We start from the raw sequence: 17,993 nt of genomic DNA, 5'->3' as shown, positions 1-17,993 counted from the left end.
ATGAAGGAGACTCTTTCTCATGGAAATTTGACTTTCATAGGTATGTAGTCGAGTTATCCATGTTACTGATAGAGTTTATGGAGTGCTCCCTATTTATATTCCCATGTTGTGGGATGTTGTGGTAGGCAAAGTTTGCTCATATCTAACAGCCTACATATGACCTGTACTGAAGTTTGAGGTTTAACCAGGTCTCATTAAGGTTTTAAAATCTGTGAAAGTGTCCACTGAACAAAGCTTCTCTCTGTTTCCTTCACTCTTTCACTGGTAATGTTAGGAGCATGGTAGAATAAGGGACTGTTCTTTACTTATCAGAGGAGGGGATGAATGAATGAGCCTCCCTCCACTATAAACTTGTTAGATTTTAAAAAGTTAAAAGCTGAAGACAAAATTCTGGAGTTGGAAAAAAAGCCTTGGTTTGTCGCATTTGTCATGCATACAGGTTAGTTTGTGCAACTGCTTTATTTTTGGCCAAATTTTAAATGAGAAATGATGTCAGAGGAGGTACCTGCACACCATTGCAACTGGGCTAGAGAGCCACAAAAAGTCCACAGGCTGGGATCAGTTCGAAAATACTCTATTTATTTAAGACACCTGTGCACAAAAAAGGTGCTAAAAGTGCAAAATAAAAAAAAAAAGTGAGTAAAAGCAGAAGCATCATTCACCCAGAGACCCGCTGTGAAGATAACGCAGCTCATCACGACGATGATCTCGCAAGATATGCTTCCACTTAACTTTGTCAAAGGTAAAAGCTTCAGGAAGTTAATGCAATATGTTGACCCTGTATGTTCATGTTCACATTCATACCGCACAGAGCAAAGTGTCTCGTACTTCAGCGGCATTTGAAATCCAACATGGTCGATGAAGATTGTGATTTAAGACTTCAAAGGGCTCTTAATGTACACAATATTTTTTGGGACAGTGTTTCAAATACTTAACAATAAATTGTGCTTCTCTTTTTGGACTTGTCGACTTAATTAAAATTTTTGTTTAGTCGACAGGGAAGTCAGCCGCCAGGAACATCCCTAGTTAAGACCTGTTTTCTTACCTGAAAAGCAGAGGTAGTCACGTGTCCTGGGCCAAAGAAATCCCCTCCAATGAATGATTAGAGAAAAGTAAAGTCAAACATGGATTGAGGGAATTGGATAAATCATAAGATCAAATCAGTATGAACAAATCTTTTTTTGAGGCTAATCAAATATTGGTCAAATTGAGTGCAGAACTGAAACAGTGTCAAGACTGTTTAGGGACCCCAGTATGCAGAAATATTTAAATACACCATTTTGAAAAATGGCATTCCTTTTTCCTGCACCAAATTTAGCGTTATGTTGGAGCATTATTTTGCCCCCTTTCCAACAAGATAGCATAACACTGTTGGTACCAATGGATGCCTTTTAGGTCCTCTACTTTAATATGATACCTGCGTCTTCACTGTAGCTTTAACTTGAGCTGATACAGCAGGTTTTATTTGCGCCACTCCTCACCTTCAGCTCTGCCTGTCATACTTGCTGCTTCTTCACATTTTTTGTCAGACATTTGGTCATCCCCTCTCTGCTCCTTTCATTTTCTTGTTCTCTCTGTGCCTTGACTTTTCCTTTAGGAGCCCCTGACTTTTTGTGAGGCATTCTGACTTAGCTCATCAGGTTGCACTTCACCTCACATGTTTACATCAGCCACACTTGTGCGTTTTCTCCATGGTGCACCTGACCTGCTCCATTTCACAATACTACAGGGGTTGGGAGTATCAGATGGCACATTGAAATGTGTATTAATTTAAAATTACATTTGTTTATCATATAAATACATAGAACTTGTATTGTAAGTGGTTTAAGTCAGTAAGTGAATTGTACTTGATCCCATTCAAGGGTCTACCAAAGACTTTACATGGGCCCCCTATTAGCCTTGGGCCAGGGTCATCTGTGCCTTTTGACCCCCCCCCCTTGCCCGGGGCTGGATATAGACACAGACAGATTCCTTCCAGGTGATAAATCAATCAGCTGGTGCCACTCATCACATAAGATCAACTCTGAGGAGCAGAAGCCTGACTACCAAATCACAATGACCTGTCATACAAGTACTTCACTATTCACAACATCCTCAAATACCAATATATGATAGCAGAACGTAAGAAAACGAATGTACAAAAAAACACAACTGTACACAGAATGATAGGAAAGTTCTCGTTTGTTTATTGTACCGACGCACCCAAGACAAACTTTTTTGTTGCCCCAAGTAGGCGCAGTTTCACAGCAGCCCTTAGACTTTGCAAATAAAAGTGATTTAGATGAAATATCACCATTTTAAGCTCAGATTTGGTTATGTTTTTTCTGACCGAAGTGTTCGTCCCACAAAATGTGTTCAATTCAATGATAATTTCTCTTTTTAAAGTTTCTGGCTATGATAAATGGTGTAAGTTTGGCTTCTTTCTTTCTTTCTTTCTTTTTTTAAAGAAACCACGATAGTTAAATAAATACAAAATACAGACATTTAAAGTTGTATGCCCCTCCTCTAAGCCAAAATAAAAAACATAAGTCCCTCCCCAGTGCTCAAAAAAATATTTGGCATGCCTCTCACTTTTTGCACCACCCCTTCCCTTCTCATAAGTAACAAACAGTCCCTAAGTGATTTTAAATGTCCCTCATAATCAGTCATTTGATCGATGACAGAAGCAATCTGGTGGAGAACATCTCTACAAAACAGATTACTAGTTACACTGTTAAAAAAAATCTAATTAGTAATGTAACTATTTTAAATACTTCAAAGTAATGTAACTTATAACATTTGATTACTTCGCTAACTAAAGTTTTAAACTGGGCAACAAAGCTGAAAAATATTGTGAATTACTGCAAGGCAAAAAGATGTATAACAACAAACTGTAATGTTCCACATACAGTCTAAAATTTGTACAGAAAACAATATATTCAGATGTAACGTCTTTGTAATCACCAACATTTTGATTATTTATTTATTATTTATGATTACATATTTTTTCTCTGTAACTGTAAGTGGTTACAATTATATTAATTCTGTCATTTAATTACATGTGACTAGTTACTCCGCAACACAGAATACAGTATAATATCAACCAAAGCAAACCTGATCATTATATGAATATTACACGTCTCATTATATTAAGACAAAAAAGTGTAGATGACGGCATATTTTTGACACATTAGTTAGCAGATTAGTTAGCAGATTATACAATACAGTTAGCAGAGTTAGCAGATTATACAATACAGTTAGCAGAGTTAGCAGATTATACAATACATTATTGCTATTTACCAATGATAATATTAAAAGCATCTATAAGCTTTGTGGTGGTGAAATAATCTGATGCAGAGAACTGAAAAAGAAAGTCAACATATAGACTGTAGGCTAAATTCATTCACAGTACGTACAGCCATAACTACAGAAAACACAAAAATTAGCACACTTGTTGTTAGTGATATTTTTGCTTGAAAAACAGAAAGCAATGAAATTCAATGAACACTGGAGCTTGGAGAAACCAGCTGTGTGTTGCAGCAGTGTTGACCAGAGGGGTGCTTACAGGAGCATGTGGGCCAAACAACATTTTGGGATAACAAGGTGTGTTTCAGCACACTAGAGCACAGTCTGTGCAATTCTGCAGAAGACGGCAGCTTGTGCTACCTTTGTGCTCCTCTAGTGTGACGTTAGGGGAGAAAATGAACTGCACCATTAGGACCCAGATATTTCCTGCTGTGGAGGTTATCGCAGCAACGATCTATGTAAATTATTTTGCTCAGAGCTTCCATTATTCAGTGTGCCGGTAGCTGTTCCCTAACCAGCAGTAGCAGTAGATGATGAGCCATAATTGACACCCACTGAACAAAATCATGCCAGTAATTACCTGGTATATGGGTGCTGTAGCTACTCCATGCTGTAATAGATAGATAGATAGATGTGCTTTATGGATCCCAATTAGGGAAATTATGTTGTTACAGCAGTAGGTTATTAAGGCATTGAATGGGAGCAGTAAAAACACAGTGATACACATATTACACAAGAAGGGAAAAATGTCTCAGTAGAGAAGGAAACCCCAGCATATTCTTTTTTTTCCCCCTGAATATATTTTTATTGAAATTTTGCCATAGTTACAGGGCAACACAGTGAACAACAACCACACACCCTTCCTACAACCTATAACAATAAGAAGGAAGATGGAGAAAGTAATGCAATAAAATAAATAAAAAGATATATAAAAAAACAAACAAATGAAACAAAAACATTAAAAAAAATAAAAAATTGTCCAATGTACTAGAAGCATCGTTCACTGAGGTAGTAGAAAAGTGCACCCTGATCGTAACAAGCCATCACTCATGTAATTGTACACAGACGCTCAACTAAATAAGAGGGTGATATAACATATATGAAGGAGGCACAAGCTACGTGAGATGGCATGAGGTAGAGCAGAAACAAAAGTCAGAAAGGAATACGAAGGAAATACATGAGTAACAGAGTGGGTGAATGAATAAATCAAATTAAGTTTAACCTGCAAATTGCTTAGACAGTGGCAGTGGCCCGACTCAGTGACGATGAACGCTGGAAACCCTAGCATGTTCTGTAAGATTAAGATATATATCTATAGAATGTACAATATAAAGAATATACTATAATATGCTATATGTGTGTGCAAATTTGTTTTAAGAATGCATTGGGGTATAATGGGAGAATGAGATGTGCAAATTTACCATGTACAATCTTCTGTCCACTATCTGATGCTTTACGTCAGGGGTGTTAAACTCATTTTAGCTCATGGGCCACATACAGCCCTATTTGATCTTAGATGGGCTGGATGTGTGAATAATAATTGTAGAAGTATGACTAATAATAACAGCAGTAATAGTCTGCATCACGCAGGACCATGGCAGAAGTGTAACCACGACACACGATCTAGGCGTAGCTGCGATACGAGTAAACCTGCGAGACAGTGGAGCACAAAGGCTCCGGAGAAGAAGCCAAGTTAGTGACTTGCAGTACAGCCGAGTTAGCGATATGCAGTTATGGATGGTAGCAAATGAAGAAGAACCATCTTTTCAGAAACTGAGGAGAGAGAGTCTATGTCAACCTAACTAGGGGCTGGTTCAAGGCAAGCCTGAGCCAGCCCTAACTATAGGCTTTATCAAAAAGTAAAGTCTTAAGTCTAGTAAATGCGGAGACGGCGTCTGCCTCCAGAAGCTGAGTTAGTGACATGCAGTAAAGCTGAGTTAGCGATATGCAATAATAGGACATGAATGTTAGCAAATGAAGAAGAACCAACTTTTTAGAAACTGAGGAGAGAGAGCCTATGTCAGCCTAACTAGGGGCTGGTTCAAGGCAAGCTTGAGCCAGCCCTAACTATAGACTTTATCAAAAAGTAAAGTCTAGTCTTAAATGTGGAGATGGTGTCTGCCTCCCGGACTGAAACAGGAAGATGGTTCCACAGAAGAGGAGCCTGATAGCTGAAGGCTCTGGCTCCTGTGACTTTAGTAAGCACAAGCAGCCCTGCATTCTCAGAGCGCAATAACTTATAAGTATTATCACCTCCAAAATTTTCCTTTTTTTTTTGTAAAGAATTGCAAGTACATTCTGTTAATGTTCATCCTTTTACAAAACAGATCAACTGCAAGTAAAATAAGTGCAATTTCAACGGTATGTCTCTGTTTTTCCACATTCAGTCAGTCTACTTCTGACCGTCATGACATGTGCATTTATTCACACATTTCCTGATACAGATTCTTTTGAACGGAAGCTGCTGATTGACAATATTTTGCACAATGTTCAATATCTTTAAACATGGTCACAGTAAGGATTCATTGGTATATCAGAGGACTGTGCTCTGGTCAGGGTGGGAAAGCATCTGAAGCAGAATTTAACATGAAGTAGGCATTGTTCAACTTGCTCCTGAAATCTGGCACCTCTTGTCTAGTGATAGTTGTCTAGTGATAGTAGGCGGGATTGGACCCTTTGGCGGGTCAGATCTGGCCCACGGGCCATATGTTTGACATCCCTGCTTTAGGTTATGATAGTATTCAGAGGGATATGGCACCACATGGCACTCAGCATTGCTTTAATAACCATATCTGATATAGTTGTGATCATAGTGATTAATTATAATTTGTCAGTAACCATCCACTGCCCTCCAGGCTGAATGTTGGATTACATGAAGGGCCCCCTGTGTGCAGCACTGGGGCCCCTGCTGGGAGTTTGATATTAGCAGGTGGAGGCAGGATAAAAAGCCTAAAATGGCCACCATACCCTGCTCACCATCACCACCACCATCATCATCATCCTCATCACTACTCGCAGCACCACCTCAGAAGCCCATCCCCTAGCGTCCGTCCAGGGAATGTGCCCCGTATGCGCATGGGCGGAGAGACTGCCGCTGTGCGCTGTTATTATTGTAAGAGTAATTTCTTTTTTACGAAAATGGCGTCTAGTCAGGGAGGTGTGGGAGCTGTCACGGCTCTACAAAGCCATCACTACTCGAGCGGACCTCACTGGAGCCCGGGCGTCAGCCAGTACCAGCAGCACCAGCAGCAGCACCACACGGCCCGCAGCCTGGACCGGGCTCTGGAGGATGCCGTGTGCTCGGGGATACTGAACCTGAGCGGGAGGAAGCTGAGGGAGTACCCGGGGATGAGCTACGATCTGACCGATACAACACAAGCAGGTGGGTTGCTGCGTGCGTGCATGGACTATATAGGAAACCACGGGTGCCAGTGTGCTTCATATAAAAACGTGCTCACTCCTTTTTTTATGAATGCAGCACGCCCGCATTGTGCATGGATTTTGTCTGGTTTTATTATAGAGGCGCATGACAATATTTAAAGGGAGCTGAGCCGCCCTGTGTAAATGCACATATAAGGCTACATCCTGGTTGTAATTACTCTCCTCTCAGGCTCATATATCACATCAGCCTACTGCACAAGGGGGTCCGTCTGCTGTTGTGTGGTTGTTTTGGTCGACGCCAACGGCTTTGAGTACAGCCCCCCCTGAGACACATGAATGAGACGGCAGGCGCACCCAACTCAGCCGCTGTGCAGTGGTTTGCACACCGAGCTGCAGTTGATTTGGCACCGGACTGCTGGAGCAGAATATGAATGAACCATGAGGCCAGTTGTAAATTGTTGCTCAGTGAATATCATTTGCGGTGAGCATGTGACACACGTACAGGCTTCTTCCTCTTCTTTCCTTTTTTCATTTTCGGCACAACCAGACAAAAGATGCAGTGTAGTTGCAGCCTCACCCCCCTGCCTGCCTGCCTGCCTGCCTGCCATGGGTGCATATGCCCATATAGCCCATGATCTTTCAGGCAGGAGGAAGACTCTGGTCTGCTTTTGGTTTCATATGTGGGATAGATATTTATTTGTTATTTGATTTTGTGTTTTACTGGGTTAGAATGATGCAGCCATGTAGTCTGGTGGTCAGTAGGTCAGTATTTGGCTCACGTATTCTGAAGGGTCGGGCTATACATACTTAATTATATCACACATGGTGGTTTAGACAAAAAAAAATCTTGTCTAAGTTTCATGATTTTGTAAAAAGGAACCCTGTGTAGGAGGATATTTGTTCCACTTCTCATACTGTAGGCAGATTGAATAGATGATAGTGAAACTGAGTTATTATTAATTATTCTAAGTCATTATCACAGGCGTCTAGATTATGCTGGATCTCAGAGTGGTGGTTTCCTCCTCCGAGATGTCCACGTACCATATGGTGTTACTCTGTCATGTGCAGCTCATGGCAAGCCACTGGTTTGTTGGAGAGCCCCTACCCCAGGGGAGTTTCATTTTCTGCTCCAAGATTTTGGTACGTCTTCCAGACAGTTTTTTAACCTCACGCGTGGAATTGAAAGGAAAAGTGAAAATATTTGTAGTAGTATGTTTTAAACACAAATTGATTGGCTCTGGTGTCTGGAGGCAAATTGTATGTAGGTAACAGGTTTGTTTAACATCAAGGAGACATTTTGGACATGAATGCTGATTGTGGCTTTTTTGTGTTAGTCATATAGATGTACATAATGATGTCATTTTAAATGACGTGTGCCCGAACAGTGTGAAAATCTATACCCTTGAACAGCTGATTAGTGGACGGAGTATACAGGTACAGGAGGAAGACCCACCTGTTTTCAGACGGGATCCGAAAGTGGAAAGGGAGTCAATATTGCAAATGTCGTAGGGGAGAGTTCCAGAGACTGAAGGGTCTAGAACCCATGGTAGTCAAGATGGCAGATGGTGATGTGAGTTGGATTGCAGAGGAGGATCTAGGAGTATGGTAGGTGTACCCGTCAATCAGCCAAAAAGCCATGGAATATATAGGAGAGTATACCCACTTCATTCTTGGAAACCTATCCATCTAATTAGTAGTAATACACCCATCTCGTCAACTACCACTACACCACTGCCCTTATAGAGCTGAAGCCATAGATATTAGGCATAGGCTGACATTCAGGGAAGAGGTAGACACAACAGGAACTTATTGCATGGATTAGGGCTGGGCAGTAAAGGTAAATGGTAAATGCCTTTCTAGTCTTCCAACCACTCAAAGCACTTTTACACTACCCATTCACACACACATTCACACACACATTCACACACTGGTGGCCAATGCTACCATACATGGTGCCACCTGCTACTCAGTTACCATTTACACGCTCTCACACACCAATGGAGCAGCCACTGGGTGCAATTTGGGGTTCAGTATCTTGCCCAAGGATACTCCAACATGTTGACTGCAAGAACCTTATGATTGGGGGACGACCCGCTCTAACCCTGAACCACAGCCGCCCCATCGTAATATGAGACTTGATATTGTCTGAGATTTTGGACATTGTAGTATCATAAAGGTTGTCTCCTCCTGGTCTCTTCCTTTACCCATTTAGTCGTTATATCCATATTACAGATGATTATTTGTAAAAATTTTGTAAAAGCATTTAGTCAACCCTACAATTTTGGTGCAATATCAATATTAAGGTATTTGGTAAAAGATATTGTGTTGTTTGATTTTCTCCGAGTGCACGTTACTTAACACTGATAGTAATCAAAAGAGATACGAGTGTACATTCCTGTCACACCTCTGATTTCTTGCTTACACAGTGACTAATCCCGTCGCTGTGAATTTAGCAGTCTTATCACTTTTTTTTTCCACATCTTCATTTCCATGCCTTGAATGAAAGGTGTGCCAGGGGGAAGTCTCACTTTGAGATGTGCAAAGACAGATCGACACCTCACAGCAACATCCTTTGCATCATCACTCTGATCTCTGCCGCCGTGAGAAGAAACAGCTTTACGATGGCTGCATGGAGCCTTTACATTTCACTGGATCGATCGCATCAGAGGCCTTTTAAATGCAATGAAAGGAAGCTCACTCAGATTTAGTGCGGCCATTTCTTCTGCTGTTAGTTCACACTTATTTTTTAATTTACCTGCAAGTTGACGAAATGGCTGATTCCTTTGAAAACTGTTGTGGCAGTACATGTCTTTGCATGTTACTTCCTCATGCAATAAAACTTAATGTCCGTGCAATATTTAGACATGGATCCTTTATTGAAGCTATAGCATTTCATCCCACCATTAACTGGGTGTTATTGTAATTTCAGTCTATCCGATTGCTGGTTTTAGAAGTTAAATGGGGTTTTGATACAGAATGGGGTCTAACTAAGTGACCTCCATCTGACTAATGAGCAGCAGAAGGCCCCAGTGTGTGTAGACAGAGAAAGAAAGAGGCCTGCTCACACAAGGGTGTCTGTTTGCACTGCGCTCCTGGCAGTTTGTCTCCAGTCAGTTTGTTTTCCCATGGGAATGTGCACAAGCTCTGAGCTGCCGCCCTGACCTTGGAGAGGGGCCGGGGAGCAGTGCATCAACCTGGGCAGATGTTCAGGTTCGTATCCCAGCATGCCCCTGCCTGCCATTTCCCTGCCCTTTGAGGGTACAAACACACACACGTTAGACAGTGCAACATGCAGTGTGCTTACATGTGTGTTTAAAGTATGTGTGGTAGCTTGGGGGAATCTTAGGAAACAAATATATTTTAAAATCCACATTGTTAAAATATGGGTCGCACAGGAGATTTGAGTTTATATCTCCTTGTTTTGTGACTCCCGCTTCAAAATTAGAAACAGAATCTGTCATCACACTACATATCTATCGCCTTCTCGTGTCCTCTAAGAAGAGTTCGGTGTAATATTAAACAGCCAAATAAAGCTGGAACGGAAGGTCAAAGAAAAGATAAAGAAGTGTGATTTTTGTCGCCAACTGAGGGTGAATGCGCAGAGATCTGACAGCCAAGAACAAACCAAAAGCTGAAATATTCATAGCGTATCACGTCCAGACTTTTATAGTGGACTGTTGAGAGCTGGCTGAAACAGGTGGCGGAGTGAATATCCCACATTTTATGTCACTATGTGTGACTTGAAGCAAACAGTAGGTCTGCTTCTTCGTTGTTAACATTCCTGAGAAGTTTGTGAAGGACGTTCTCCACAAGGACAAAATTATCAAGCTTCTTGGATTTAATAATCAACCAGTGTAAATACTGTTAACTGTATTTAAGAGCACTGCGGGCTGACTCACTCAAAAGGCTTCCAGAGGCTTGGTCAGTAAAAACATAACACTGTTCTACTCATATTTCGTGCTCCATCTTATGTGAAATCACATATTCTGGGTGTCTTGTGAAAGCCTGTCTTGTCTATCCTCTTGTCACGGCTGCTGGGAGGCTGTTCAACAGATCTGGCCCCAAAAATTCGCTGGTAGTAATATGAGTGTAGCTTGAAAAATAATCCACATTCCCAACTGGTGCTTCTTCCCTCAGGGCTCCTTCTAGATATGCCTCTGCATGTCTAGACAAGACAAATGCATACCTGTCAGCAGGAGCACAATGCCATGTCACATTAATGATGCTACTGTTTTATACTTGGACAATAAAAGTAAACTGAAAATGAAATAGTCCTCATTATCATAATGCTTATTGTGTTGCAGCGTCTGTAATAAAACAAAGATTTAATCATACACTATATACCTGATGGTTTACGGACTGTTAACACTACAGACAGTTGAGGAAGCTCTCTTTGTAAGTGCTTACTTATTCCTGACAGTGGTGAGTTTACATATGGAAATATGATATATTTTTAGGAAATATCTGATACGCCTGCAGTACTTCCCATAAAGTTAGCTTCTGATGAAATTAAGAAGAGATCTGTAGATACTCTGGTCAGAAATCACTGGTATAAGAGCTGCATGGAAAACAAAAATTGACCTGAAAGAACCTTTTGATTAAATTAGACTGGCCAAATTATGCCATTAAATAGACTGTAAATAAAATAAGAAACTCTTGTGTGTCACGTACTGGCGGCTGTGCTTATTTTAATGTAATCATATTTCAGAGCATGATTTGGTTAGATGAGACGTTAGCAGTGAAGTCTCCTACATGTGAATCAGCAGGTAGCTTTAGTGTCACCTTAAGTGTACGGCCATGACTTATGCTTCTTCAGTTACAATGCAGGCATATGGGTCGCAGTTTCGGTTTCATTTCATGCAGTCAGCAGTGGTAAGGGTAAAAAAAGATACAAAGATTATTTAAAATGACCTCATATTGAGTTTTAAAATAAGGTTGCAGTCATCACAGGGTGGAGTAGGCAGTTTAAAAAGGTGGTCTTAAAAGTGCTCAGAGTCGGGGCTCGTCTATCATCTGGGAGGTTACAACAAAACGCTGCTTCTCCATGTTTTGTTCTGGCTCTTGGGATGGTTAAAGAAGAAAAAATATGGGAAACAAACACACTGTGCTATATACTTTATTTTCATGATCATTTGACTGTTGGAGAGGAGTTTGAACACCAAGACTAGGACCCTTAAAGGATGGAGTGTGTGAGAGTGTGATTGTCACCTCCTTGGATAAAAACAAGCATTAAGTGACCATTAATATTTTATATCTAAAGTGCTTGTAATAATGATTCTGTGTATGTTTATAGGGTATAAATGAATCTCTCTGCATATGCACAAGACAAGAATGTATGGGTGTTGTTAGTTTGGGGCTGCTGAGCAATAAATAGGACATATTTCGTGGGCATAGGCGTAGATTGGGGTGGGGGGGGGGGGGTTGCAGGGGACACAATAAAATCATGAAAGGACTTTTATTTTTAAATCAATGTCAAAAAGACACAAATTGATGCGTAAAAATTCAACAGAATGCAGGAAAGCGTTGATGCACAAAATTACCCCCAACCTCCCCTAAAATCCATGCCCTTGCTGGAGGGGAGAAGTGTACATTGTGTGACAGTAATGCATGGACCAGACATGAACTAAGTTAGTGTCTGACTGTGAGTACAGTGAAAGTGCCCCATAAAAGCCCCCACAGTTGCTGGTACCCAAAATGGCCCTCAAGTCCTGAGCCATCCTGGACGCCAGCCCCAGTTGTGAACGCTCAAAAAAAATCTTACTGCCTCCCACTTATCTTATTGTTTAAATGGCCCCTCAAATCCCCATGAGGAGTCCCATTAATGTATCTCCAGGAGCAGATTAATTGCAGGAGCACGTAGCTGACTGACCATCAAGCACCTGAATCCACACACAGGCATTAACCATCCCCACAGAAGAACGCTCCAGACCACACCCAAAAACCTGCCAGACGCTGTGGTCACGTCTGCTACAGGGCGCAAATAATTAACCCCAATTAATCTTGCTTGTGTCGTGCTCCTGTCCTGTTTTTATTACACTGAACCCTGTAGTGAAGTTGCTGAGGTACTACAAAAAAGAGATTTTAATTATTTTGGTGTGTTTCAGTGTCTGCATTTAATGCTGGTACTTCTTGTAGACTCTAAGTGACATGTTTGCGTGGTAAGATGATCACAGGTTGAATCATTTAATCGCAACCTGAAAACAAATATTTCCTGTCCAGAATCCCTCTGCAGCAGTAAAGAGTCTGTTATTTCTTCCAGCACTCAGCAGGATGTCTGTTAGTACAGAGTTTGCTGTGTCATGGGAAGACATAACCAGACATTATCTGTACTAGCACCATAAATGAATAGATTGCTGATCTGGCGTGAGGGTGCAGCACAGTGGAGCCTTGATGGAGGGGCTCGTCTGCCTGGCGGGCCTCGTCCTGCGGGAGCTCTGGGCGACCAGCAGGTGGATAAAAGGCCCACTGTGGGCTGCAGATGGTGCATGGCCCTGGGTTGGAGGAGGGAGAAGGGGATGGAGATGCACAGGCTCACAAAGACCGCCTCCACCCACCCCCATCACCCAGCGCCCATCGACCCACATGATTCCACCGCTAAAGAAGAATCCCCAGTTGTTTGGCTGGAGGGAGGGAGGGAGGGAGGGAGGGAGGGAGGGGAGTGGGGAAGGCGTCTACGTACAGCTGGGTTACAGCATCAAGGTTTGAGCCTCAGGGAGAGGCAGAATTTACTCTTAATGGAGAGCGAGTACACCCTGTGACCTCAGCTTTGGTCTTTCCTTGCGTGGTAATTTCTGTTTCCCTTAACCTCTCGACTTCTTTTCCCTTTGTGCTGCTGACTGTCTCATGGTCTGCTTCTCACTTCTGCTTACTAGCTGCTGTCAAGAGCTCAGACCACAGCTACAGAACGACGCCTGTCGGGTCTATTGTTGGTCGTTTAAGGCTTTTCAGAAATGAGAGTCTATCTAAAGATGCAGACGCAACTCACGCACAGTTCTCATGACATCTTGTAACCTCGGGGAGTCTCGATTAAAGGTTGCAGTATCTGCAGTATGTTAAAATTCTTTTTGAATAATAGCTGCTGATATGATATTGCTAATCCACCCACAGTGAACAGAAAGTCAGTGAGTGTTTCCTTTCAGTAAAGCCCATATAGTGTAATTGTATAATAAAGGGTGGTGTCTGTATGTAATTGCGTGCATTAAGGGATGGAGCTGTAGTAGTGTATGGCTGCAGCGCATCAGTGGGGTGAGACAGAATAATTGAAAGCTGTTTTTATCTGTGGCTGTGCAGCTCCATCACATAGGTCTCTAATTATCGTGTCACCCGGAGATAATTCAGAAGACAAGATCGTTCACACACATACATAGGCGCACACACACACCAATTTGCAGCTGCTGGATCAATATGTGTCTGAAGGTGAAGTCTTATCAATACGGTATCCTTACATGTATTGTTCTCATGGTTCCTCGTGTATCCTCGTGTTTCCTGGATGCAGTTTGTGTCAGGGTTTATTTAATAGGGGACACTAAAAGAGAGAGCATGCTCGTGTGTGTGCGTGCATGGAAATAACTTGGGCTGTGCGAGTGATTCAGCAACCTTGAGGGACAATGTGCCTTAACTCAGGCTTTGTGCGTGATCCAAAAGCATGCATAAGAATGTAGACCTCCAGAGGGAGCGTGAGTCTGGTTGATGATGTAATTTATGATTTAGTACATGATGTATGTGTATGGGAAAGTGCTGAGTGACTGCTCTCCTCTGCTTTTATGTTCTCGGGCAAGAGAGCCAGTATCTAAATATTTCATCATAGGAGGCAGATGCAGATGGAAGGCTGTGCCCACATTCATTGACTGAAGCAGGGATTACATTCACATACTAGCTGCAGAATAGTAGCAGCTACTCTGGGCTGGTTAATGAGGGACTGTGATTTTGCAGCAAACTGGGAAGCAGAGAGCAAGTGAGTTATAGTCAGGCCTGTGCTAACTGTGTCACACACACTTTTAATTACAGCTCGTCCTGTATTGATTCAGCACAGCACGAATCAGTTGTATCTTTCTCATGCAACTGAAGTGATCGACATATAGAAAAATATAGTGTTATATATAGAATATCTCTGAATATACAGAAGGACACCACATATTACAACACATGCCTGATTAATATTTAATATCTCCTAGTATTCATAGAAAATATATGGTAATGCTTTTTGCTACACTATCAGCATGGCTTTCAGGGATGAAAATGTCAGCTTGTGTGTCTGTCCAATTTTGGTCCAGACTGAAATATTTTGGCAACTTTGCCTCTAGTGCCAGCATGAGGATGACATTCATGGTTTTAAAGTGAATTTTTTTGGAAAGGTTTTGAATGGATTGAAATTTAGTACAGATGTTAATATCCCCGACAGGATGATTTTTTTTAAAATGAATTTGTTAATTATTCAATTTAAAATCAGGTATAGTTTGGGTTTTTCCAAAAACCAGTGCCAAAACGTTGCCTTTAAAACTGTACTAGTTTCTGAAAAGTGCCTGAACGAATACTTAAAAACAAACAAACAAACAAACAAACAAAAAAAAAGCACAAAATGAAGGTCAATGTCATTAATGCTTTAAAATCTGAGCAGATTGGCTCGGTTTCTTCTTCTTGGGAAGAAGGCAAAGAACAATGGAAGAAGAAATGACCCAAAAATTGCAAGAAATTAGTAAAAAGAGAATATTAAAAACTAAAAAAATCAAAAGTTAGAAAAAAAATATGAAAGCTAAAAACAAACAAGGAAATAACTTGGAAAAAGAGCTTTAAAATATAATAATTCTGTAGCATTATTTTAAATATAAAATAGTGATAATTATAAATACAGTTGCTCCCTAGCATTTTAAATATAATTTTCTAAATCTATTTTTTTCTTAGCAAGTTGCTCATTGCCTTTTTCCCCATGTTTTTGAAAGACATTGCACCAATTTGCTCAGGGTTCAAAGGTTAAAATACTCACGAAAGGCATCTGAAAGCAGCCTAAGAAAAGTGATGTTGCTCCAGGTTTCAAAGGGTTAAAGAACTTTTTTATTTCAAATAATTTGTATGTGAAATTAAACAATATATTATACAATAAATCCAAGACACATTTTACAGATTCACACAATAATAATATAAATAAAACCTAACCCAACTACAACTAGGGCCCGAGCTTAATAAAAGAACACTAAATAGCAGTTGCAGTACATATAACAGCAAAATAGATTTTGAGGTGGGATCAATAATTGTCACAGTAACTCAGGAGAGACTCAGCAGCTGGATGTTTCTCCATAGCTGGTCCACCTTAAGTGAGTCTGGTCAGGTTTTAGTGAGAGGCTAACTTTGACTGCAAACTTCAGGGCTAAACCTCCTCACTTAAATCAGCAGGTGGAGAGCAAGACACAGGAACTTGGCTTGTGTCTTGAACAGTGCCACTGAAAGAGGTGCTGGTGTCGAGGAGTTGTAGCATTTATTCACTGACAGACAGGCTAAACTGTGCACACACTGCACTGCTATGTTTAACTTCGCACTCTCTGCTCTGGTCGCTTCAGCCTCACCATAGACGTATCTATGAGCCTCACTGTCACTTGCAGGACAGGGTGCCTTTTTGCCTGTCAACCATTTTCTAATTTACAATGGAAATGAACTGGGAAATGTTTTTGTACTTTGAATGTAAAGAAGGTGTCGGAGTGCATAAACAGCATCAAAATAGAGCTTGTTTTATTTAAGAAAAAGGTATCAGAAAAGGGCCCCCCAGACCCCTTGACAGAGGCCTGAGCCAAGTCCTTTATACGCCCCTGTAGACCTGTGTGAGGCTGGTGCGACTGGATTTACCTCTTGGCAGAGCTGAGTAAGGTCAGCAAACATCCAAAGGTTGAAAACAGGCAGTTCATTTATTATATATAGCAGTAAAAATGATAAGTGTTTGTTTATAAACTGGCTCAGGTAGAGCATGTTAAGTACCCCTGCAGTAGCACGTTAGCATTGTCATGAGTATGTTGCAATGCTAACATTAGCATTTAGCGTAGTGCACCACTGCCTCAAAATTGTTAGCATATGAAAAGACTGGTCTCTTTCTGCAACATAGCACCACAACACTTGGATTATCACATTACACTGCACATATGTTAAATCGATGTCGATATATCTGATGTATTCCATGTGTGTAAAAATACATATTTCAGTTAAGTGCAGTTTTATAGCTCAGGCGAGATATTATGCACCATTAAAAAGTGGCTCCTAATGACCAAGCCTAGAGAGATAAATCCTATTAAAGAGCTTAATATTTTTCTTGATAAATTATTCAAAAGGTTCCAGTTGCATACAAAACCTACCATGCTTCTGTACAGATTTTTTTTAATAACCAGTTGGTGGTTATCTTCTGCTGCTTGCAACTGATCTGTCAACAAAAAGAAAACATCTGGAGTGAGTCCTGACACTTTTCGCCCATTCATACAAATCTAAAGCCATTACTGTGCCACTCCCAGTGAGATCGATATTGGAAATTCCAAGATATTACACTGCCAGTAGCACTCCACCCCTCAAGGCCCAGGACTCTGGTGTAATCTTAGACTAGTACTCAATGAGGAGGCCCGCTGCCCGCCACTTTGTCAAGTATTGATTGGTCTTTCAAGCCTCATGCTGGAAGCAAACATAATGGACGGTGCCAGGGCTTGACAAGATTAGAATATGTATGTCACATGTGTATCTCATCAGCTCCTGTTCCTTTGCCTTGCAGACTTGTCCAAGAATCGCCTCACAGAAATCCCCCCTGAAGTGTGTCTCTTCGCCCCCCTCGAGTCGCTAAACCTCTACCACAACTGCATCAAGTGCATCCCAGAAGCCATTATCAATCTGCAGATGCTGACTTATCTAGACATCAGGTGGGTCACTGCCAACACTTTACTTTCACTTTGCTTCCTGTGTCTCGTTATATACGTTCAACAAAAGTGAATGTGTGTGTGTTTGGTTTTATATCTCTCAAGAAGTGCTTGTTCCCTTTTCAGTGCACAAACAGGACAAAAACGCTTTCATGAAAGAGAAGCACTTCCTCTTTTGCTGAAACTCAATTCCCAGTGACCAGACACTCACTGTTACATGCCTCTGTATACTGTTTTAAAGTAGGTCAATCTTTTATCTGTCTCCCTACAGCCGAAATCTCCTGTCAGTTTTGCCAAAATACTTGTTCAGCCTCCCCCTCAAAGTTCTGCTCGTGAGCAACAACAAGCTTGTGTCCATCCCCGAGGAGATCGGCAAGGCCAAAGAGTTGATGGAACTGGTGAGCAGTGTGTGTGTGTCAGTGCGTATAGACTTGTGTACACTGT

At 41.3% G+C, this 17,993-nt stretch overlaps 1 protein-coding gene across 1 annotated transcript in view; it reads left to right on the top strand.

The window, feature by feature from the left end:
- The first annotated feature begins 6,213 nt into the window (after positions 1-6,213).
- Positions 6,214-17,993, top strand: part of lrch2 (leucine-rich repeats and calponin homology (CH) domain containing 2) — a 43,525-nt gene continuing 31,745 nt past the window's right edge. The window contains exons 1-3 of the mRNA XM_050041064.1: positions 6,214-6,667; positions 17,408-17,552; positions 17,821-17,947. Coding sequence (XP_049897021.1) covers positions 6,355-6,667; positions 17,408-17,552; positions 17,821-17,947 — 585 coding nt within the window. The 5' untranslated portion in view covers positions 6,214-6,354. The remainder of the gene's footprint in view (positions 6,668-17,407; positions 17,553-17,820; positions 17,948-17,993) is intronic.

Source organism: Epinephelus moara, chromosome 3, assembly GCF_006386435.1.
Source record: "Epinephelus moara isolate mb chromosome 3, YSFRI_EMoa_1.0, whole genome shotgun sequence".
Taxonomy (NCBI): domain Eukaryota; kingdom Metazoa; phylum Chordata; class Actinopteri; order Perciformes; family Serranidae; genus Epinephelus; species Epinephelus moara.
Note: the sequence above shows the minus strand (reverse complement) of the source record. Positions and strands in the feature narration are given on the sequence as shown.